Source organism: Colossoma macropomum, unplaced genomic scaffold (assembly GCF_904425465.1).
Source record: "Colossoma macropomum unplaced genomic scaffold, Colossoma_macropomum, whole genome shotgun sequence".
NCBI classification, from domain to species: domain Eukaryota; kingdom Metazoa; phylum Chordata; class Actinopteri; order Characiformes; family Serrasalmidae; genus Colossoma; species Colossoma macropomum.
The window spans coordinates 3,422,912-3,448,718 of NW_023494798.1; the positions used below are offsets into that span (position 1 = coordinate 3,422,912).

At 39.6% G+C, this 25,807-nt stretch overlaps 2 protein-coding genes across 2 annotated transcripts; both read left to right on the top strand.

The window, feature by feature from the left end:
• The first annotated feature begins 10,924 nt into the window (after positions 1-10,924).
• On the top strand, positions 10,925-15,119 carry LOC118818270 (extracellular calcium-sensing receptor-like). The gene is made up of 6 exons (XM_036585491.1): positions 10,925-11,160; positions 11,322-11,622; positions 11,760-12,542; positions 13,246-13,470; positions 13,971-14,094; positions 14,206-15,119. Exons 1-6 carry the CDS (start codon positions 10,925-10,927, stop codon positions 15,117-15,119), a joined length of 2,583 nt encoding a protein of 860 aa, XP_036441384.1.
• A 5,130-nt stretch (positions 15,120-20,249) lies between these two features.
• Positions 20,250-24,165, top strand: LOC118818438 (extracellular calcium-sensing receptor-like). Its single transcript, XM_036585701.1, has 5 exons — positions 20,250-20,549; positions 20,686-21,462; positions 22,175-22,399; positions 23,018-23,148; positions 23,253-24,165. The coding sequence occupies exons 1-5, from the start codon at positions 20,250-20,252 to the stop codon at positions 24,163-24,165; spliced, it is 2,346 nt and encodes a 781-aa protein (XP_036441594.1).
• Positions 24,166-25,807: the final 1,642 nt, after the last annotated feature.

Here is a 25,807-nt window from a genome sequence, read left to right on the forward strand (position 1 = left end):
GTTCATTTCTGAGAACTAAACAACTACACAGTTCCCCATACATTTTAAAATACATGTATTTTAAGATATATTTAGTTAATATGGCAATATATTCTGAAGTACATTTTAGTGTTTGGAATGTATATCAGCATGGATTGCGATGTATTTGAAATGTATAAAAAATGTCCATATATGTATTTCCCCAAATGTATTACTTACGTATGTGCTTGATGAACATCTCATTCAAAATCCATGGTCAATATAGAATTGGTCCCCTCTCCAGGCAGTTAGTGATTTCCTCCAACTGTAAAGAACTTCAACAGTGAAGACAGGCAGCAAAATGTGGATCATAGCACTAGAAGTTCTACACTTTAACATGTGCCCTGGGGTGAAGGCATCCCCTGCTCAGTGATTTTACTAACCCAGGGGCATCACTAGAGGTTCATGGATAGGGGTGCTAAGCCTGTAGAAGGTGGGTCTGGGGGCATGGTCCCCAGTACTTTTAACATAAAATTCCAAACATCTATTAAAACAAAAGGTATCAGTTTCACACAACAAATAAATACATTAACAAATACACTCAATATGTTTACTTGACTAAGAATATCATTCATTTGTGCAAGGCATTCTGACCTTCAGAGACTGTTCAACTGTGAATGAACAGTGTTTGTCTAATGCAGAGTTTAATACCCACATTGTATGAGCTTGAAGCAATGCTGAATATACAGACACAGCTCTCACTCTGGGCGTACAGAGACTGAATGACCTGGAGTAGTAGCCCCAGCACTCCACACTCCTAGAGGACTGTCCACAAAATATCTAGGTGAACACGGTCGTAAGCCTTCTCCACAAAACACATGTTAAATGGGCTGGCAAATTCACCTTCCCCCTCAACAATTCGTAAAAGGGTGAAAAGCTGGTCCATTTTCCTTGACTGAAACGGAATTCACATTTGTTCCTCCTCAATCCGAAGTTCAACTATCAGTCGGAGTCTCATTTCCGGCACCTTGGCATGAGCAGTGTGAGACCCTGGTAATTCGCACATACTCTCTGGTCCCTCACTACCTCAGTGACCTCCACCAGGGAAATGGAGTCTGACAACCCAGAAGCCTGTGGCCCTAAATCCTGTGAGGGAGGCAAGTCTCTTGGGTTTAGGAGTTCCACAAAGCGCTTCCTCCACCAAGTGACAATATCCTCATTCTAAGTCAGAGTTTCTTTGTCTCTGCTGAGTTCAGCTTGAGCAAAGCCATTCAGACTGCTCCTGAATCACTGGATGGTTATCCAGAACCTCTTTGAAGACAACCAAAAGTCTTTCCATGGGCTCTCCAAACTCCTTCGATGGTCAAAATTTTTCTTCTGCCACTGCTGCCTGTCGGTACCTATCTGATGAGTTGGAAGCCCTCCAGGCCAACCAGTCCCTAAAGGCATCCTTTGTCTGCTTGACAGCCTCCCTCACCGCCAGTGTCCACCAGCGGGTTCTTGGGTTGCCGCCCTAACAAGCACCAAAAAGCTTTTGGCCACAGCTACACCTGGCATCTTCCACAATGGAGGTCTTCAGATTCAGAGTTTAATTCTCATTATTTCTCACTGTAATATTCTCATTGTGTGCCCGTGCATGCTGAGAATCATGCACAGGTACAGCTTGGTCATCAGTCTGTCCCCAGTCTAGCACACACAGCAAATCAGAGTTTTCCTCCCTGCAAATTTAATTCTCATTGAAGCGACCCTCTCATCCAACAGGACAAACTTCAGCCCATTTGGGGGCAGGCTACACCTGCCCTGCGCCTCTGACCCTGTATAACTCCTTTGTCGGAGAGGGACCAACCCCTATCAAGGAGTCTGGATCCAGAGCTGACACTGTAAATGGAGGTGAGCCTGACTGTATTTACTTGGTACCTCTCAACTTCCCGCACAATCTCTGGCTCCTTCCCCAGTGAGGTTATGTTCCACGTGCCAAGAGCCAGAAAGGGTTTATGAATCTAATGTTGTGCACTGGGACATAGGCATACTGAATTAGGATTAGAGGGTTAAAGTAAGAAAAGGCAATTAGTAGAATCTAAGTTAAGTGCAAGATAAACTTCTATGAAGCATTTACAGGTACTATCCAAATAGATTTACTATCCTAATAGATGTTATCTTAATTACTCATGCATGTGCTTCTTTTGAGATATATAAAGCCATGTGTTTTCTAACTGCTCCAAACACAACATCCTTGAACTGTTCATTAAAATCAAACACTAACTGCTAATTCAGTTGTGTCATATGCTTTGTAATCACATCCTCAGGACTGCTATGTCCTTATCTAAGACAGTCTGAATGGATCGACAAGAGTGTTCACACTTCACTGACTGTACACTGCTGCGTCTCACTTAAAAGACAAGGCAAGGCCTTTCCTTACCTTAACCCAAATCCAAAAACCTACCTGGTCTAAACATGGAACTAATATTAGCCCTGGTGTAAAACTAGTGTTAGTGTAAAATTTTATGTTCATAAGAAGTGGTCAAACAATGGAGCCGGACTTAATACAGCTGTTTGTGGGAGTGGATTTCATGCAAGAGAAATGCACTTAAGTTGTCTGAATCACAGATAACTGATACTTTTCTGTTTTGCAACCCCACCTAATGCTCACAATTGACGGAGTACAATTCTGTGCAATTTCAATATGATCTTCGCACTGCACATGTTGAACTATGAATACAGGCAGGATTGCTTACTTCAGTACACCCTAATGTACGCCCTAATTCAACACATCAAAGACAAATAAATACACAAGTTATGTACAATCAAATTTCTACTCTTTTGCAGTCATGCATTGCTTATTGAGTTACTAATGTGTAAAAGTATTTAACTGAAAAAAAAATCAATGTTTTTAAAAATATGTTTGTGAGCAGTATTAATTTCAGGGAGCTGTGCTTCGCACGTAGCATGGAGTTCGCAATCCGTGAGATAAAAACAGAACGAATCTTTTGCTGAAAATCACGTTAGGCTGCCAGATACGGGGAGCTGACAGCCAAGGGAGCTACCAGGGATTTTGGGCCCTGTGAAAAGATGTTGCATTGGGCCCAACCACAGGCTATGCCAACCCTAAAAATATAGCACTATAAAGACATGCATGAAACATTCTGCATACAGCTGTATATTTTAAATGATAGCATGAGGCTTCAAAATTAAATAACATTAGCATGCTAATCCCTCAAAAGTACTGAATGCTTTATTCCAAATATCTTTATCACAAACACAATAGCACCCAAAAGTTTGTAAGACAATTAGTTATTTCTGAAAACAAATTATGGAGGCAAATAATTAAAAAAGAAATTCTCACAGTTGATAGTTTGGCTGCACTGAGTAAATGGCAGTTTGAGCAATACAGAAGCTCTCTGGATGTTTACTTTTTGGCAAAAATAAAGACAAGAATAAGAAACCATTTGTCCTATGTTGCAGAGAGCCAGTCACGCCAAACCAGTGGGCTGAGTAACTGATAAGATTCACTTGTGTGTTGTTTCTGCCAGCCTACTTATAGCTGTGTCTTTTCACTGGGGGTGGCAGATCCCAGAGAGAAAATTTAGTGTAGACACAGAGGAAAGAAAAAGACTGAAAATTCCCTGCAAATGTGCTCTTTAAGTTTGTATGCTCGCAGTTATTTGTGTTGTTGTGAGAATAAAAAGAAAGCTCTGTGTCTCCAAATGCTGCTCCCGGTGTTCTCACTCCTCACAGCCTCTCATAAATCATCACAGGGTGCCAAAACCCAAGAAGTGCAGACAAACATCACCGTGGAGTCCTCACCACTTAGAGAGATTATTACAGCACTCTCCCTCCTGCAGCAGACCAACATCCAATGGGAAAAACGGGCCCACTTCGAGGCCATGGCCTAGGTCCAAGAGGCAGACAAGAAGCTTATGTGGAGCTTGTTGACGGCAACCAGTACGCCAGCTCCAGGCACCATCTCCATCTCAAAGATGACTCCACAGGATGACCTAGAAGCGTTTGTGGACATCATCGTGAGAGCGGCGGAAGACTGGAGGTGGCCAAAGAAGGACAGGACAGTTCCACTACTTTCCCTGCTCAAGGGTGAAGCCCAGCTTGCCACCCAGCAGCGCCCTGCTCATTCATAGCTGGAGTATGACAAGCTGAAAAGAAACCATCCTTCAGAGGGTTGGTCAGACTCACTAAACAACATTGTGAGCGGTTCCGCTCACTGACGCTACAGGAATTTGATCAGCCCTTCATGTTGGCTCAACAGCTCTGCGATTTCTTTAGGAAGTGGCTGTGGTCTGATTTCGAGGAAGTGCTCAATCTGGTAGTGCTGGAGCCTACCTGAGAAGATGGCAGTGTGGGTCCAGGGCCACCAACAAGAGTCGCTGGACGAGGTCACCAAGCTGGCAGAGGCACACACGGCGGTGTACTTGGGAACAGGAACCCCCACCCAGCAAACCTCTCTCTCTCTCTCTCTCCTTCTCTCCCTACTCAAGCTCCCAGGAAAAAGGGATCTCTAGCCCCTAAACCCTTCCTCTGCACTCAACCTCCCCGTAACCCCCCACCCCACATTTTTTCCGCTCAAGGCCCCCCAATGACTACTCACTGCAACATATCAGCACCTATGATCACAGAAGCACTTTTCAAAGTGATCTCCCGATTCTGGATTCTTTGCAAGAGATCCTGCCTGATCAGGGCACTATGTTTATGTTGTGCATGTTCACGAATAATACTTATGGTTGGGCATTAAATTGATTTGGACCAGTTTTTACCACCCCCCAAATAGATGGATTGGTTAAACGGTTTAATCAAACCCTCAAAAATATGATTTGGAAGTTCGCTCATGATGACGAATAAGTGGCTAGAAACCCCTGTTGCTTGCAGTGCAAGAGGTCCCACAAGCCTGCTCAGGGTTTTTCCTTTTGAATTACTATATGGAAGGGAATCCAGGGGCATCCTAAATATGATTAGAGAATATTGGGAATATTAGGAATACAAGGTCACACAGCGAGTAAGAGACGTCAACTATGAGGTGAGGTCAGACAGAGGCGGAAAGCTTCAGATATATCACCTCAATCTCCTAAAACCCTGGAGGGAGGCAGTCCCTGTTTCTCTGGCAGTGGTAGTCCCCGGGAGAGCTGCGTTATGACTGGAAGTCCCCACAAAATTCAATCATACTCTGGTCCTTTGTGGTGACCAGCTCCCCGTCCTAGAAAGCAGAGGTTGACAGGTTGAAAATGGAGTTTTCCAATTCAAGGCTATACTTGACATGGGGGTAATCGTGGAGTCTCAAGGTGAGGAATTTCTTCGCTCAATCCAATTCATGAACTTCATTGGGGTTAATAATGTAGACCAAGAGAAAACATTCATCTGTACATAGCATTGTGAATGCCGAACAAGTATTTTTAACATACAATAAATAATTTGCATTAGTCTGTTGTCTTTAAGGTGCCAAAATCTGTAAACCTCCAGGCAGTAATGCCATGAAATGGTTTGGGCGTCCATAGTAGAGACTCAATGTTTTTTTAATTTCACCCTCATGCAGGTCCTAATTTGTGTTCTTTGGTCAACAATGTCTCCTTCTCTCCCCTTCAAAAATCTGAAGCAATACAAAGAAAGGATAATACTGGAATGTTATATAGCATTTCTGGCTCTTTTTTGTTTTATTTTAGCTTCTCTAGCACATAAGCTGCCAGATGACTTTAATGAAGCCAAATTCATTATGTTCAGCATGCTCATATTCTGTGCACTTTGCATCAACTTCATCCCAACTTATGTCAGCTCTCCTAGAAAGTTCACTGTAGCTGTGATATTTGCTATTCTGACCTCAAGTTTTGGTTTGTTTGTTTATATTTTTGCTCCCAAGTACTTCATTATCATATTTAGACCGGAGCAGAATACCAAGTACCTTTTGGGTAAGCGCTCTTTAAGTCGCTTTGAGTATCTTAAACACATATATGTAGCACTAAGGTTTAACATCTCATAAAAAATGTGCTGATTTATTTTTAGTTTTATGTCCATAGCAGCTTCATTACTTAGTGTTTATAATCTTATTATCTTTTATGTTGCATTCCGTAAAAATCTGTAAGTAAGGTCTCCGGCACTTACCAATTACATGACATTATGCAATAAAATATGTCAAATTAAACTGAATGTTCCTTAAACCTGCCTTTCAACAGTTGCAGATAATATGTCTATATCAAAAAGGAATCCTTATGAATGTTTTGAGAATGTATTGCTTGTCAAGACAAGTGAAGTGTTTAGAGATCAAGTTCGCCTCCATAAGCTGGAAACAAGTGATGCATCAACAGCATAGATAAGCCCTCACTCAGCACTTAAACTCCAGTCTTGCTGGTAAAACTCACCAGGCAAACTGACCATTTTCCTCATGATAGCAGGACAAGAGAACAAAAGAAAAACATCTCTCTCTGTTTGATTGATTTTAACAGCTTCTGCCAGTAAAACAAGTGCAACATTCACCACAAAGCTGCACTATATATGAAAAGTTCAGTAGTACTTAAAATTCTTTTCATGTGTAGTGCACTACTCTTTGTGTATACCAGTACCTGTCATACACTCTTAAAAAGGATGGTTCTTCAAAGGTTCTTTAGCTACGGAAATGGTAAAAGGAACCATGAACACTCAAGAACCCTTTGCATTATTAAAGTGTTCTTTGCATCATGAAATGGTTCTTCAGATTGATGAAGAATGTTCTGTAGATGTAGGGTTCTATAAAGGGACCCCTTTTGGGTGCTCTATAGAACCCTTTTCAAAAAGGTTCTATATAGAATCATCTACAGCACATTCTCAAGAACGCTTTCACAATGCAAAGAACACTTTAACCATGCAAAGGGTTCTTTGACTGTTCACGGTTCTTTTTCGAACCATTTTCTTTACTAAAGAACCTTTGAGGACCATCTTTTTTAAAAGGGTGGTCATCTGTGTACCATGGATTTTTTTTTGGAAGGGTTAAAAAAAATATATAATAATGAAAAATTAATATACAGCCATACACTGTTAACATGCTTTCATTGAAAGGCTACAGTTCTGTCACCCTTTTTTCAGTATTAAGTGGCCTTAAATGAGCTGAAGAATGCATACTGACTTGTTTAGGATAGGAAGATTAGGACTCAGGACTTGAATCGAGGCTCGACTATGTTGACTTGGGACTTCAGTGTCAAGACTTGAGACTTACTTGTTACTTGCAACTTAGTGACTTGTTCCCACCTCTGGTCTAATATAAGGATTTAGAAGCGTAGCGCCTCAACTCCCAGTCTGCAATAGAGACAATAGAGGCAAGAGACAATCACATTTACTTAAGTTCAAGAAGTTCTGGTTAATCAACGGAAAAAAAATGAACAGTTAACACTCATTACCTCACAACAACGAGACGACACATACAGTGCTGAGTTTCAATATGCTAAATAATACAGTAAGCTGAATTTCCATATATCACAACAATGAAATTTTAGCATAAATGGAAGAATAACCATGTAATGAATCACCATACATCACAACATCGGTATTTTAGCACTGATAACTGAATTACTGATCTCCTTTACCACTTTTTATCTGTAACATGTCCATTTTATCCTTTTTCACGCATCGTTTTTAATATGTTCCACTTTAACATTTAATTTAAATGGAATTACTACTACAAACATTTCTTAATATGTACATTCTAATAAACAAAATCAGTTTAATCACAATGCAGGTGTATTACGACCATTAAAGTATGTCAATCCCACTAAAACCGAGGAATTTTAATGTCAACAAAATAAGGGCAGTGTGTCTTTTAACGCTTGACGCTATCAGTGGTTCTACAAACCAAACTAGCCATTAGCTTAGCGATTAGCGCTAGCCAGCGATTAGCATTAGCGATCTTTTTAGAGCACTGTTAGTGATATAATGAGCACCAAAACACATTAGAAGGATTAGACAACACTTACATAACTCCCATAGGTTTTTATAGCCTGTCTCTGTTCTTAAAAAACATCAGAACTTAGCATGTTTGGTGTATTCTCCCTTCACGGTAGCTAGCTACAGACTAGCAAAACAGAGAACTTGTGCTTCAAACTCACCGGAGTTTCAGACACTTAAAACTCGACAGAAAACTGCCTCCCTCACATTCACAGATGAAATTGTGATAAAAGAACAGCTTATTAGCCTTTATGCATGGAAACAGTTACACTTTTAGGAGTACTTTCTGGTATTTTGTACTAAGAACTGTTCACTTGGCAGCATATTGGTACAGCAGGAGATCTCCAGCCGAAAAGGGAAAAAAAATGAACCGATATAACTTGCTGTACCACTTTAGATGCACAGTGTGTGGCGCCCTCACTTGGGGACAACATGAAACTACACATGTAATGACATAACGTTTCAGTAGCTCCATATTTTATAAGGGTTACAGATGTCTGCTGGAGAACGTGATTTCAGAGTGTCTAACAGAACTGAATTGGCAATTAGTGTTTACTGATCATTTTAACTGTCCAGGGAAATAGAGTTAGTTTAAGTTAGAAAAAGAAATGTGGCTTCATGTGTCTCAGAAGAAACACATGGGGGTTGGAGGATGCCTAGGGTATAAATAAAAAAAAACTATTTGGACAGGCCGCTGTAAATGCTTCAATGAAACTGATCTTGTATTTGACATACATTCTACTAGTTAGGGTCCAAGCATGCAGTATATAGGAGTTCGTCTTCTTATTCCTATTCTCCTTCAAAACAATTTGCTCAGAACAAACAGTAATGTTTGCACACAGTTCTGTGAAAAAGTATTTGGCCCTTCCCAATTTCTTCTACTTTTGCATGTCTGTCACACTTGAATGTTTCAGGTCATCAAAATACTTTTGATACCAGACAAAGATAATCCAAGTAAACATAAAATGCTGTTTTTCTTTTTGTTTTGTTTTGCTTTTTTTTTAAATGCTTACATCATTCATTGAAGGAAAAATGCTTTTCAGCCCTACTTGGTGAAATGTGAAAAAAGTAATTGCCTGCTTAGCTACTAAATCAAACAGCTATTCAAATTCAATTGACTATTAGGTCCACTTTCAGTAGCCACTCCCAGGCAATACTGCCAGACCTGATCTAGACATCACCTAAAGAGAACCTGTCTGGCAATGTGAATTTGGATAGATGCCACATTCTAAAGAGATTCAAATACAGATGCAAAACAAAGTCATTGAAAGCTACCAGTCTAGACAGGGTTGCAAAGCCCTTGCCAAGGTTCTGGGATTCCAGCGAACCAAAGTAAGAGCCATTATGGGCAAAATCTGGAACACTGTTGAACCCTTCAAGGAATGGCCAGCCTACCAAAATTTCACCAAGAGCGCATCAACGACTCAACCTGGAGGTCAAAAGAACCCAGACAAACATCTAAAGAACTGTTAAGGTCAGTCTACGTAATTCCACAATAAGAAAGACAGTATCCATAGGAGAGTCGCAAACCAAGGTGCAAACCTCTGCTGACAAAAAGAACATAAAGACTTGTCTCATTTTGTCTTGTGTTGGTCCTGCCGTTTTGAATTTAGATTGAGTGAGTGATGTTTAGTGAGTTAGTATGAAGCACCCATGAGTGAACTTTCAACCACAATATTGCAACTCCTAAATATGACTGATACACTCATACCAGCACCAATACGTTAAAATGCCATTATCATGTCAGTATCACTGCCATGCTGAGTGACCAACTACTACCAACTACTACAATAATGTTTAGGAGAACACTTTTTGGATAGCCCACTGTAAATGCTTCAAGGATGCCTATCTTGAACTTGACTTAAATTCTTTTGATTGCCTAATAGATTTACCTTAATTTATCATCATTTAAAAATTATCCTTACCCCAAAACTAACACTAACTCTCGCTATGTTTCTAAGCCTGAACCTGGTAATAACCCTAAGCCTAGTGTGAAATTATTGTTACTGTGAAATTTCATGGTCAGAAAAAAGTGGTCAAAATGTGCTTTATACAGCTGGGTCAGTCTACAGAAACGTCCATTTTTGTGTCCCTAGTGTTTACAGATATATTACACTTAAAAAAAAAAAAAAAAAATGTTAGGTTACGATGTATTTATATTTAAAAATAAAACAATAACTTATTTTAATAATTACACCTTCGTGAGCCATCAATTTAGCAATATTGGTTTTTAAATGAATTATCTAGAATTCTAAGCACCACAGAAGTGCTTGTCCCCACAGTAAAGGCTGAGCGCATATTTTGAAGAAAAAAAAATAATAATAATCTATATATGACTATGGAATATATGAATTAAATGACAAAGAAAACAAATGCCAAATAAATATTATAAATATATAATGAAAGTTGTTGTCCCCAGGAGTCGTGTTACTGGTGTTACCGCATAACAAAAAACCTCTTATTTTGAAATAAAAATCACACTGATGACATCACTTGACTTCCTTTTACCTTTTTTCTGAGGATCTATGAAAAAAGCACATGGTAAGTCCACTGTGTCTTTTCAGTTATCAGAAATTTTCTCATTTAGCTCGTGAATTCACACCAGTTGACCTCACTGGTGTGACCTACTTCATTCTTAGGTAATTGTGAAAAAATAGAATACAAATGGATTAAATTTCATATTTTAGTGGATATTCCATGATTAACAACTTGTGGTTTGATGCTCTGTAGCAGTCATTTTAAAACATGCATTTTTGATTAAAAACGTCACTGGTGTTTCTGTCTCTGGTGTTACCTGTCTTATCTGTAACACCAATGAGGACAGGTAACACCAGTGACAATATATGGAATATACATTCATATATTCCATATATTCCACAATTCAATACAACAGAGACACGCAAGTACAAAAGTGATGTCAGTCGTTGCAGTTACTATTTAAGTCATAACCACGCCTATGAGACTGAGCTCACACCCACAGGGCACCATAAAAAGGTGGCTATGTAAGGCAGTCACCCTGGCCTTTAGAGAACTAAATGCTACAGAGCATGCCATGCAGCTCACTTCAATTTTAATAATGTGTATGTCAATTCTGTGGATAACTGGGCTCAGCCCACCAGCGTGTATAGCTGACCTGGTCAGCTGCAGGCTGTGGGCTGAGCCTCAGAGGCCCGGTCTTTATATGAATGGAGATCTTATAATCGGAGGGATTTTTTGTGTACATTTCTACGCGAGATCAGAGCAGAACACCTACAAGAAACAGCCGCTCCAGCTACAGTGCTCTGGGAGGTCTGTCTGTGAGTGGGAACAGCTGCAATGAGCTGCACGAGAGAAAAATTTTACTGACTAAATTTCCATTACTTTGCAATCATGCGTCGCTAATTGAGTTTATGTATGAAAATACAAAGAAACTCTAATTTTATGTGTGTTTCATGTCTCATTTTTAAAAGTATGAGTTTCAGAGAGCTGAGCATTGCTCGTGCCATGGAGTTCGCCATCTACGAGATCAACAACAGAACAGATCTCCTGCCGGGAATAATGTTAGGATACCAGATACACGACTCGTGCGGTGCAGTGTCGATGGCAATCAAAGTTGCATTTCAGTTTGCAAACGGCATGGAACCATTTTTCAATGATACTGAATCCTGTTCTAAATCTGCAGCTGCAGCTGTTCCTGCTCTCGTGGGAGAGTCTACTTCCACCCCCTCTATCAGCATGGCCAGAATGCTGGGTCTTTTTGGAATTCCACAGGTGATTGTGAGCTGGATGAAATGGTGCAAAATGTTCAAATGTTGTACATAATGAAGAAAACATATAATGTCCCGTGAATGACTTTTGAATTCAGTCAGGCTTTTCAAATAAGTTTTCTTGTCCTTATTGAATAACAGGTGAGTCACTACGCAACCTGCGCATGTCTGAGCGATAAGCGTCAGTACCCTGCCTTCTTCAGGACCATACCAAGTGACCACCACCAAGCGGCCGCACTAGCAAATGTCGTCAAGCATTTTGGCTGGACATGGATTGGGGCAGTGCGCAGCGACACAGATTATGGAAATTATGGAATGGCGTCGTTTCTAAAGGCCGCGCAGGAGGAGGGCATCTGTGTGGAGTACTCCGAGTCCTACTACAGAACACAACCGCGCAGTAAACTGGAGAGAGTGGCAAACGTCATCCGCAGATCAACAGCCCGGGTAATAGTAGCGTTTCTTGCCGCAGGCGAAATGAGGTTACTGTTGGAGGAACTGGCGAGACAGCCGCCGCCTCCCCTTCAGTGGATCGGGACCGAAGCGTGGATCATACAATCAGAATTTCTGACCTATAACGTGTGCGCTGGGGCGATAGGTTTTGGGATCCCCCGCTCAGTGATGGGAGGTTTTCGTGAGTTTCTTCTGGATCTCTCTCCAGAACAAGCACTGAAATCGCCTCTGCTAACGGAGTTTTGGGAGAGCTCGTTCAGCTGTAGCCTAAAAGGAAAGACTGGCTCCTCAGACGGCGCGCGGGAATGTGACGGCAGCGAGGATATCCGCGCGCTGCAGAACCCATATACACAGTCGCAGCTGCGCGAGTCTAACCTGGTGTACAAAGCTACGTATGCCATAGCGCATGCCATCCACGGTGTTATCTGTAACGATACGCAGTGCAACAAAAGCGCTAAATTCACACCATGGCAGGTATAAAACTGATACATTGAAAACATATTCATCCATGTATATTAAGTAGGCTGTTCTATATTAAGTGGGCTATTCTACTATTTTGATTTCAGTTGTTTCGCAAAATTAAAAATATGGAAAGAGATTTCAGTATCCACAGATTTCTCAGTTCGTTCGAGATATTCCTACATCAAGGCATTTAAAAACACCACCTTCTTTCCCTTGATGACATTTTATCTTTCTGTTTCACCACCGACAAAAATGTTAGGGCAGGATTTATAATTGGGTTAGATTAGAATCGAATCAATTAATGCATTTCTGCGATCAAAACAGAAAAAACAAGTATCGAAATTATGGCTTCTCTTAAAGCGAATATTTCAGCATAATTTCAGCTAATTTTCATGCACATCATGACTAAAAATCACTAAAATAAGTAATTAAAAACAAAAAATTCCTAGGTTCTTACTATTCAATTTAGAAAAAGAAAATATTGTACAAATACACCACTTTCCTGTGCTTAACTGCCAATTCATGTTCATGGTTTCAAAATTTTGGGAGAATATTTGCCTCCACAATTGAAGAATTGCCCAAATAATCATTCACAGTGAATCACAATATCAATATTCATCATTGAAATGTTTTATGTTTAGTAATGCATTGAAACAATTTATCAGATTTACTAGTTCCGGACACTGTATTGTAAAAATTATGTGTTCCACTGCAGATACTCGATCAGCTCAAGAGAGTGAACTTCACTACAAAGAATGGTTTCCAGGTGTCCTTTGACTCCAATGGAGATCCTGTGGCCGTCTACGACCTCATAGACTGGCAGGTTAATGAGGACGGTGCAATGGATTTCGTCACAGTAGGCCACTACGACTCATCCAAACCAAAGGGCCAGGAGTTCAGTTTGAGCAGAGCTATCAGCTGGATGGGGGGACGGACTGTGGTACTTCCAGTACTCTCTGACCACACATTGCAAACCCAAAGCAGAGCTCAAACTAATTAAGGCAATCAATGACATTGATTGTTGCCTAAACTAGCTATAAAACATCAAGCAATGTGTGTGTGTGTGTGAGTGTGTGTGTGTGTCCCGAAATCATAAATCATTTCCCTTAAATTAATTTAGTACCACTATCTCAAAGAATAAACATTATTGAAGGACATACAATGAAAACATTTAAGATACTTTAACTTCCTTTCTTTGCTGTAAACATTTACCTAATGACTACTAAAATATCAGACATAAAAATGAATTGAAATGTCATTCAAGCATCAATGAAATAATCATAAAATGTTGTTTTAACTTAAAAAAAAATCCAAATTCAACTCTATTGTATCAAAAGTTAGCAGTTTTCCATAACAAATGAATACATTAATAAACACGTTCAAAATGTTTACTTTTGTACTACAGCTTTGAATGATTTGCATTTGTCTAATGTCTTTCAGGTGCCAAGATCTGTGTGCAGTGAGAGCTGTCCTCCAGGAACCAGGAAGGCTGTGCAGAAAGGAAAGCCAGTCTGCTGCTATGACTGTATACCATGTGCAGAAGGAGAGATCAGTAACAAGACAGGTTGTGTATCACGCACAGTGCTGGGGGTAGCCCTAATTTATTATTATTTTTTTCAGTCCCTTGCAGTTCTTTCTAAAATACGGGTCAAAATATGTTTTTCTAATCTCTCAGACTCTTTGAACTGTGTGCGCTGCCCTTCTGAGTTCTGGCCCAACACCCAGCGAGACAGCTGCCTCCCTAAGCCTGTGGAGTTCCTGTCCTGGGACGACACTCTGAGCATCACCCTTACAGTGTTCTCCACCACTGGGGCCTTCATAGCTGTATGTGTGGCTGCTGTATTTTACAGAAACAGAACTTCTCCCATCGTCCGAGCCAACAACTCAGAGCTGAGCTTCCTGCTGCTCTTCTCACTGACTCTGTGTTTCCTCTGTTCACTTACTTTCATTGGTCGGCCCTCTGATTGGTCCTGTATGCTGCGACACACAGCGTTTGGGATCACCTTCGTCCTCTGCATCTCCTGTGTTCTGGGGAAAACACTAGTGGTGTTAATGGCCTTCAGAGCTACACTTCCAGGCAGTAATGCCATGAAATGGTTTGGGCCTCCACAGCAGAGACTCAGTGTTCTCGCCTTCACTCTCATACAGGTCATTATTTGTGTTCTTTGGTTGACAATATCTCCTCCTCTCCCCTTCAAGAATCTAAAGCAATACAAGGAAAGGATAGTACTGGAATGTGGATTAGGTTCAGCTATAGGTTTCTGGGCTGTGCTGGGTTATATAGGATTTCTGGCTCTTTTGTGTTTTATTTTGGCTTTTCTAGCACGGAAGCTGCCTGATAACTTTAATGAAGCCAAGTTCATCACATTCAGCATGCTCATATTCTGTGCAGTGTGGGTTACCTTTATCCCAGCTTATGTCAGCTCTCCTGGAAAGTTCACTGTAGCTGTAGAGATATTTGCTATTCTGGCCTCAAGTTTTGGTTTGATTACTTGCATTTTTGCTCCCAAGTGTTTCATAATCATGTTTCGGCCAGAGCAGAATACCAAGAAACACATTATGGGTAAAGTTTCCTCCAAGCCTCTTTGAGGGACTTGTACAAATTTTACATGTCATGCTTTGATTTAACATCTTATATAAAATGTATTGATTTATCACTAAGTTTATATGTACAAAGTAGCTTTGCTCATACACTTTTTTAGTAAAACTATTTTATGTTGTTATATGTAAATATGCATATATAAGATTTTCACATGCACCACTTTAATGATAATAGATGATGTATAATGCTAAATTATACTGAATTGTCTTGGCTTTCAGCAGTTTTTGATAATACTTCTATATCAATATGGAATTCTTATAATCATTTGTTTAAGTTAGTAATTGTATCCTTCTAATTAATCGAGACGTGGTGTGTAAGATGGCCCTCTCTTTTTCCCTATCAATTGGCTTTATGCTATTCTATTCTATTCTGGCCTAAAAGAAACACACTTATGGTTTTTGAGTGGCTGAGTCAAAGTCCTGACATGAATCCCATTGAGATGCTGTGACAAGATCTTAAACGGGCAGTTCACGCTTGAGAACTCTCCAATGTAGCTGATCAGAATACTGGATTGAAACAACTCAGTGGACTCTGTAGGTAAATATTTGTCAAAAAAAGTTTATTGTTTTACTCGTCATGGTCTCAGTCTATCAGTGTTTGCGGCCTTGGCATCTGTAACTTAAACTGCGATAACTCAAAAGTACTTCATCTGATCATTTCTAAATTTGAAAAAAACTCATTCACCATCACTGAGGTTCTAATGTTGTCTGCAAATTTTGTGAATTAGATTGACCTTTAGGGGGCGAAAAAGTTTAAAAATCTTATTAGTATCACATTAGTGAGTCTACAGGTGAATAATCAGTCTCATGTGATTCAGTTTTTTTCCTAAATAATCCTGAAATTAGATGCTATGACAAAAATTGAACTACTTGTCTGCTATTTTAACTTATTTATTGACAGGCTACAGCTCATAATGTCTCTGTCAAAAGAACTCAAGAAAAGTATATGTTGAAGACCCCTAATGGAAAAAAAATAAATAAATAAATAAAAAAATTAAATATAACACCAAATAGAGGCCATCCATCAATTTCAGACTCCCTTTCACTTAGCTCCTTTCTGCCAAGATAAGCCCCTCGTGGATGCATTGGGCCTCATTAAGACATACACATCAAATGGTTAATCTATGAAAAGTAAAGAAGTTTGCAAATCAGAAATTGTCCTGTGTGTCATATCTTTTGACTTGTTTTGTTAAAAATCTTGAGATTTTGAGAATGTTTCACAAAGCTCAAAGAAACAGTATATATGAATTTTGCATGTGCATTGTTTAAAGAAGACTGCTCAAAATTTGTGGCAGAAAATGGCTTTCTGATACACGACTCCCTTTTTTTTTTTTCTTTTAATTCAAAAAGTCACAAACTGCAGTAGGCCTCATAAAGCCTCTCTGGCCAAAACTGCATAATGCCTTCTTGAGCTGTTAGTGCTTGGACCCACCTGTTGCCGCTTATGGCTATATTCATTTAGTAAATTCACCAACCTTGACCTATCCTTAACCCTAACCTTGACCTCGATCGAAAACCGAACCCTCACTCAGGTCTAAACCATAAACATGGTAATAATATTAATCTTCACTCTGTTGTGAGACAAATGACTTCCACAAGATAGTTTATTAATGAGTTACACATCTGTGGATCGTCTACGGGGTGCTTTCCAAAAAAAAGTGAGCCCGTAGAAATTGGACTGGAATTGACTTCAAGTAATTTGTGGGGAAAAGTTGGGTACACCCGATCATCACATGCACAGGTGCATCTCCTTCAAAACCGTGTGAAATATGGAATTGGTCCCCTCTTCAGCACCATGGAGAGCATCTGACATAACAGAATTGGCAGTTAGCGTTTTCCTCCGACCGCGCTGAAGTGTCCAATAACGTTACATAAGCAGCAGAAAAGACATGGCTTCAGGAGTCTTGGAGGAAGCACCCACAGGGCACCATAAAAAGATTATGGCTTTCAGAGAGCTGTGAGCTACAGAGCATGCCATGCAGCTCACTTCAATTTTAACGATATGCATGGCAATGCTGTGGATAACTGTGCTAAGTCCAGCAGCGTGTATAGCTGACCCGGTCAGCTGTACGCTGTGGGCTGAGCCTCAGGTGCCTTGTCTTTCTATGAATGGAGATTTTATAATCAGAGGGATTTTTTCTTTTCATTACTGCATGATATCAGAGCAGAACACCTACAACAAACAGCCACGTCTGCCACAGTGCTCTGGGAGGTCTGTCTTTGAGTCTGAACAGCTGAAATGAACTGCACAAGAAGGAAATTATAATGACCAAATTTATATTCCTTTACAATGATGTGTTCCTAATAGAGTTTATGTCTGAAAATATATGGAAATACAAAGAAATTCAAATTTGTCTCATGTCTCATTTTTAACAGTATGAGTTTCAGGGAGCTGTGCATCGCTACTGCTATGGAGTTCACCATCCATGAGATCAACAACAGAACAGATCTCCTGCCGGGAATCACATTGGGATACCAGATACATGACTCATGCGGTGCAATTAAAGTTGCAGGTATAAACAAGAAGGGAGAGAAAGTAGGCCAAACAAAATGCCACGACAGCGGCTTCAAACAAAAGGGTGTTTCAACAAACTACAGGGGAAAGGAGCCAACAGAAAAAGGCCGTAGAATTCCATTATTATTATTATTATTATTATTATTATTATTATTATTATTATTATATTATTATTTAATATACTTACGCTGGACCAACTGCAGATAGAAAAGGTTTCAAAACTCAAGAGCCACCATCATTACCGGCTAGGCCAATAGACATATGCACGTGGCAGCATGACCTCAAGACTGAGCACAAGAGGACATGTGATCGCCCCTTAAATAGAGTGTCGGCAGCTGTTGCTGCTCCGCTCTTTCATGGTGCCTTGTTTCCCCCTAGCGACTGGAGGTGGCCTAGCACAAGGCTGGGACACTACCCATCACACTGTACAAGTAAATAAAGATGCAAAAAAAAAATATTTTAATCTATGGTCTATAAAATGTGCAGTAAAAACTGACATAATTAGGTATTAAATCCGTATAATTTTGAAGTTATTGCTTAATTTTAAAAGTACTTTTGCAAAAGGGAAAGGGTTAAATGTACTAATAAACTAAAACACCATGAAGATCACCTAAAAAAAAAGAATTGACAGTTAGTGTTTTCCTGTGACCGTGCTGAACTGTCCAATAATGTTACATTAGGAGCAGAAAAGACGTGGCTACACCAGTCTTGGAGGAAGCATGTGTGAAAAAGGTGGGGTGGGGGTGGGGTAATAATGTTTAGAACACTTTTTGGATAGTCCATTGTAAATTCTTCAAAGATGCCCATCTTGAACTTGACATAAATTCCATTGATTGCCTAATAGATTTACCTTAATTTATCATCATTTAAAAATTATCCTTACCCCAAAACTAACACTAACTCTCGCTATGTTTCTCAGCCTGAACCTTGTAATAACCCTAAGCCTAGTGAGAAATTATTGATATTATGAAATTTCATGGTCAGAAAAAGTGGTCAAACTGTAGTGATGTGCTTTATACAGCTGGGTCATTCTACAGAAACATGCATTTTTGTGTCCCTAGTGTTTACAGATATATTACACTTAAAAACAGAACATGTTAGGGTTACAATGTATTTATATTTTAAAATAAAACAATAAGTTATTTTAACAATTACACCTTCTTGAGCCATCAAATTAGAAATATTGGTTTTTAATCAATTATCTAGAAATCCAGGCACCACAGAAGTGCTTGTCCCCACAGACATATGTAAAGGCTGAGCGCATATTTTTGAAGAAAAAAAAACAAAACAAAAAAAAAAACACAGGTTTTTCTGCAGTTATAACTGAAATAATCTATACATGACTACGGAATGTATGAATTAAATGACAAAGAAAACAAATGCCAAATAAATATTATAATTATTTATATATAAATAAATATTATGAAAGTTGTTATCCCCAAGAGTTCTGTCACTGGCGTTACCGCATAACAACAAATCACTTGGCTTCCTGTTGCCTATTTTCTGTGGATCTATGGAAAAAGCACATGGTAAGTCCACTGTGTTTTTTCAGTTATCAGAAATTTTCTTATTTAGCTCATGATTTCATATGAAGCTTTTAGTAGACCTCACTGGTGTGACCTACTTTATTCTTAGGCAATTGTGAAAATAACAGAATACAAATGGATTACATTTCATATTGTAGTGGATATTCCTTGATTGATAACATGTGGTTTGTTGCTCTGTAGCAGTCATTTTGAAAAAGGCATTTTTGATTAAAAAACTGTCTCTGGTGTTTCTGTCTCGGGTGGTACCTTTCTTATGTGTAACACCAATTAGGACAGGTAACACCAGTGACACCTATGGATAGATAGAAAAATGAACGTTTCTGTAGAATGAACCAGCTCTGCGTGGAAGTGTATATCGCAAGAAAATGGGTTAAAGTTAATTGTCTTAATCGCGGGAAAATGAGACAGGCCTCTTTCAGTATCCTCTTCTCACTGCGCAAGCTGAATTATGAATACGGCCCACGATTGCTTAATTCTGTGCTCCACAATTCAATACAACAGAGACACGCAAGTACAAAAGTGATGTCAGTCGTTGCAGTTACTATTTAAGTCATAACCACGCCTATGAGACTGAGCTCACACCCACAGGGCACCATAAAAAGGTGGCTATGTGAGGCAATCACCCTGGCCTTTAGAGAACGAAGAGCTACAGAGCATGCCATGCAGCTCACTTCAATTTTAATAATGTGTATGTCAATTCTGTGGATAACTGGGCTCAGCCCAGCAGCGTGTATAACTGACTTGGTCAGCTGCAGGCGGTGGGCTGAGCCTCAGAGGCCCGGTCTTTATATGAACGGAAATTTTATAATCGGAGGGATTTTTTCTGTACATTTCTACGCGAGATCAGAGCAGAACACCTACAAGAAACAGCCGCTCCAGCTACAGTGCTCTGGGAGGTCTGTCTGTGAGTGGGAACAGCTGCAATGAGCTGCACGAGAGAGAAATTTTACTGACTAAATTTCCATTACTTTGCAATCATGTGTTGATAATTGAGTTTATGTATGAAAATACAAAGAAACTCTAATTTTATGTTTTTCATGTCTCATTTTTAACAGCATGAGTTTCAGGGAGCTGAGCATCGCTCGTGCCATGGAGTTCGCCATCCACGAGATCAACAACAGAACAGATCTCCTGCCGGGAATCACGTTAGGATACCAGATACACGACTCGTGCGGTGCAGTGTCGATGGCAGTCAAAGTTGCATTTCAGTTTGCAAACGGCATGGAACCATTTTTCAGTGATACTGATTCCTGTTCAAAATCTGCAGCTGCAGCTGTTCCTGCTCTCGTGGGAGAGTCTACTTCCACCCCCTCTATCAGCATGGCCAGAATGCTGGGTCTTTTTGGAATTCCACAGGTGATTGTGAGCTGCACCAAATGGTGCAAAATGTCCAAATGTTGTACATAATGAAGAAACATATAATGTCCGATAAATGACTCTTGAATTCAGTCAGGCTCATCAAATAAGTTTTCTTGTCCTTATTGAATAACAGGTGAGTCATTTTGCAACCTGCGCATGTCTGAGCGATAAGCGTCAGTATCCTGCCTTCTTCAGGACCATACCAAGTGACCACCACCAAGCAGCCGCACTAGCAAAAATAGTCAAGTACTTTGGCTGGACATGGATTGGGGCAGTGCGCAGCGACTCCGACTATGGAAATTATGGAATGGCGTCGTTTCTAAAGGCTGCGCAGGAGGAGGGCATCTGTGTGGAGTACTCCGAGTCCTACTACAGAACAGATTCGCGCAGTAAACTGGAGAGAGTGGCAAACGTCATCCGCAGATCAACAGCCCGGGTAATAGTAGCGTTTGTTGCCTCGGGAGACATGAGGTTACTGTTGGAGGAACTGGCAAGACAGCCGCCGCCTCCCCTTCAGTGGATCGGGACCGAAGCGTGGATCATACAATCAGAATTTCTGCGCTTTAACATGTGCGCTGGGGCGATAGGGTTTAGCGTCCCCAACTCAGTGATTCCAGGTCTTCGTGAGTTTCTTCTGGATCTCTCTCCAGAACAAGCACTGAAATCACCTCTGCTAACGGAGTTTTGGGAGAGCTCGTTCAGCTGTAGCCTAAAAGGCTCCTCAGAGGGCGCGCGGGAATGTGATGGCAGCGAGGATATCCGCGCGCTGCAGAATCCATATACAGACACGTCGCAGCTTGGCGAGTCTAACCTGGCGTATAAAGCTACGTATGCCATAGCGCATGCCATCCACGGTGTTATCTGTAACGACACTCAGTGCGACAAGAGCGCTAAATTCACACCATGGCAGGTATAAAACTGCTACACTGCAAAACGTATTGATTCATATACGTTATGTAGGCTGTTTGGGCCATTCTACTATTTTGATTCAGGAAAATTAGAAATATGAAAAGAGATTTCAGTATCAGAATTACTCTTTCTTCGTTCGACATATTCCTCCACAAAATCATTTAAAAAGACCCCATTCTTTAACTTCATGACATTTTATGTTTCTGTTCCACCACTGACAAAATGTTAGGGCAGGATTTATTATAAGAAAGGATTTTATTAAAGTCGGATAGATTAGAATCGAATTCCTGCATTTCTACAAGAAAAACTAAAATAAGCATCAAAGTTGTGGTTTCTCTTAAAAATGAATATTTCAGCATCTGCGAAGTCACTTAATAATTTTCATGCATCACAGGAATAAAAATCAATAAAATTAATAATTAAAAAATGAATTTTCACAAGTTCTTACTATTCAATTTAGAAAAAGAAAATATTGTACATATACACCACTTTCCTGTGCTTAACCGCCAATTCATGTTCATGTTCATGGTTTCAAAATTTTGGGAGAATATTTGCCTCCACAATTGAAGAATTGCCCAAATAATCATTTCACAGTGAATCACAATATCAATATTCATCAATGAAATGTTTTATGTTTAGTAATGCACTGAAATAATTCATCAGATTTACTGGTTCTGGTCAACGTATTTTAAAAATTATGTGTTCCACTGCAGATACTCGACCAGCTCAAGAGAGTGAACTTCACTACAAAGAATGGTTCCCAGGTGTCCTTTGACTCCAATGGAGATCCTGTGGCCGTCTACGACCTCATAAACTGGCAGGTTAATGAGGACGGTGCAATGGATTTCGTCACAGTGGGCCACTACGACTCATCCAAGCCAAGGGGCCAGGAGTTCAGTTTGAGCAGAGCTATCATCTGGATGGGGGGACGGATTAAGGTAACTCCGGTACTCTCTGACCACACATTGCAAACCCTAAGCAGAACTCAAACTAATTAAGGCAATGAATGACATTGATTGTTGCCTAAACTAGCTATAAAACATCAAGCAAAAATTGAAAGTTTGTAAAGATACAGGTTTTGGGACACACACACACACACACATATGGCTTACATTAATTTAGTACCACTAGCTCAAAAGAATAAACGTTATTGAAGGACATACAGTGAAAACATTTAAGATATTTTAACTTCTTTTCTTTGTAGTAAACACTTACCTAATGACTACTAAATTGATAAAAGACATAAAAATGAATTGAAATGTCATTCAAGCATCAATGACATAATCATAAAATGTTGTTTTAACTTGAAAAAAAAATCCAAATTCAACTTTTGATATCAAAAGTTAGCAGTTTTTCATAACAAATGAATACATTAATAAACTGTTTACTTTTGCATAATGGTAGAATATATTTTATTTTTTGTCTCTCAATTCGATTAAAAAATTTCAATATTTTGCCTAAAAGTAATGACCAAAAAAGCATTTGCAAGGCAGTGTTACTATCAGACATTTCTTTGACAAACGTTGAATGATTTGCATTTGTCTATTGTATTTCAGGTGCCAAGATCTGTGTGCAGTGAGAGCTGTCCTCCAGGAACCAGGAAGGCTGTGCAGAAAGGAAAGCCAGTCTGCTGCTATGACTGTATACCATGTGCAGAAGGAGAGATCAGTAACAACACAGGTTGTGTGTCACACACAGTGCTGGGGGCAGCCCTAATTTTTTATTATTTTTTTCAATCCCTTACAGTTCTTTCTAAAATACGGGTCAAAATATGTTTTTCTAATCTCTCAGACTCTTTGAACTGTGTCGCTGCCCTTCTGAGTTCTGGCCCAACACCCAGCGAGACAGCTGCCTCCCAAAGCCTGTGGAGTTCCTGTCCTGGGACGACACTCTGAGCATCATCCTGACAGCATTCTCCATCACTGGGGCCTTCATAGCTGTATGTGTGACTGTTGTCTTCTACAAACACAGAACTTCTCCCATCGTTCGAGCAAACAACTCAGAGCTGAGCTTCCTGCTGCTCTTCTCACTGACTCTGTGTTTCCTCTGTTCACTTACTTTCATTGGTCAGCCCTCTGAGTGGTCCTGTATGCTGCGCCATACAGCATTTGGGATCACCTTCGTCCTCTGCATCTCCTGTGTTCTGGGGAAAACAATAGTGGTGTTAATGGCCTTCAGAGCTACACTTCCAGGCAGTAATGTTATGAAATGGTTTGGGCCTCCACAGCAGAGACTCAGTGTTCTCACCTTCACTCTCATACAAGTCCTAATTTGTGTTCTTTGGTTGACAATATCTCCTCCTCTCCCCTTCAAAAATCTAAAGCAATATAAGGAAAGGATAATCCTGGAATGTGGATTAGGTTCAGCTATAGGTTTCTGGGCTGTGCTGGGTTATATAGGATTTCTGGCTCTACTGTGTTTTATTTTAGCTTTTCTAGCACGGAAGCTGCCTGATAACTTTAATGAAGCCAAGTTCATCACATTCAGCATGCTCATATTCTGTGCAGTCTGGGTTACCTTTATCCCAGCTCATGTCAGCTCTCCTGGAAAGTTCACTGTAGCTGTAGAGATATTTGCTATTCTGGCTTCAAGTTTTGGTTTGATTTCTTGCATTTTTGCTCCCAAGTGTTTCATTATCATGTTTAGACCAGAGCAGAATACCAAGAAACACCTTATGGGTAAAATTCCCTCCAAGTCTCTTTGAGGCACTTGTACAAATTTTACATGTCATGCTTTGATTTAACATCTTATATAAAATTTCTTGATTTATGATTAAGTTTATATGTACATAGCAGCTTTGCTCATACACCTTTTAGTAAAATTGTCTATGTTGTAAAGTGTAAATATGAATAGATAAAATTTTCACATGCACCACTTTAATTATGATAAATGATAATGTGTAATGCCCATTTATACTGCATTGTTTTGCCAGCAGTTTTTGATAAAACATCTATGTCAATATGGAAATTTTTATGATCATTTGTTTAATTTAGTAATTGTATCCTTCTATTTAATCAAGACTTGTGTGTAAGATGGCCCTTTCTCTCTCCCCATCACTCAGCTTTATGCTATTCTATTCTATTCTGGCCTAAAAGAAACACAATTATGGCTTTTGAGTGGCCGAGTCAAAGTCCTGACTTGAATCCCATTGAGATGCTGTGACCAGAACTTAAACACGCAGTTCATGCTTGAAAACCCTCCAATGTAGCCAAGCAGAATACTGGATTGAAACAACTCAGTGGACTCATCATGGTCTCAGTCTATCAGAGTTTGCAGACTTGGCATCTGTAACTGTAACTGAAACTCTGAAAAACTCAAATGTACTTAATTTCATCTCTAAATTTGAAAAACATACATATGTTGAGGTTCTAATGATGTCTTTAAATCTTGTAAATCAGATTGACCTTTAGGGGGCCAAAATGTTTAAAAATCTTCTGAGCATCACATTATGGAGTCTACAGGTGAATAATCAGTCTAATGTGATTCAGTTTTCTTTCCTAAATAGTACTGAAATTAGATGTTATGACAAAATTGGACTGCGTTTCTGATATTTTGACTTAGTTATTCAAAAACTACAGCTTATTATATTTCTGTCAAAAGGTCAGTCTGAGCAACACTCAAGAAAATTATATGTTGAAGGCCCCTGATGAAAAAAATAAAATAAAATAAAAATCACAACAAATGGAGGCCATCCATCAATTTCAGACTCCCTTTCTATCTTTCTCTTAGCTCCTTTCTTCCAGAGATGGAAGGCATGTACATGAAATCATTAATCTATGAAAAGTAAAGAAGTTTGCAAATGCTTAAGTCAGAAATTGCCCTGTTGTCATATATTTGGACTTTTGGTTAAAAACCTGTAAAATGTTTCACAAAGCTCAAAGAAACAGTATATATGAATTGTGAATTATATATGAATGGTACACTCGACCATCACATGCACAGGTGCATCTCCTTCAAAATCGTGTGAAATACGAAATTGGTCCCCTCTTCAGCACCATGGAGAGCATCTGACATAACAGAATTGGCAGTTAGCGTTTTCCTCCGACCGCGCTGAAGTGTCCAATAACGTTACATAAGCAGCAGAAAAGACGTGGCTTCAGGAGTCTTGGAGGAAGCATGTGTGAAAGGTGGCAATGGTTAGGATAACACTTTATTTGGATAGCCCACTATAAATGCTTCAAATAAGCCTATCTTGCAGTTGACTTAAATTCAATTAATTATCTAGTAAATTTATAATAATTTTCAAATTATCCCGCTTAATTATGAATACGGCCCATGATTGCTTATTTCAGTACTCTACAGTTCAATACAGTGACACACAAATACAAACCTGATGTCAGTCATTG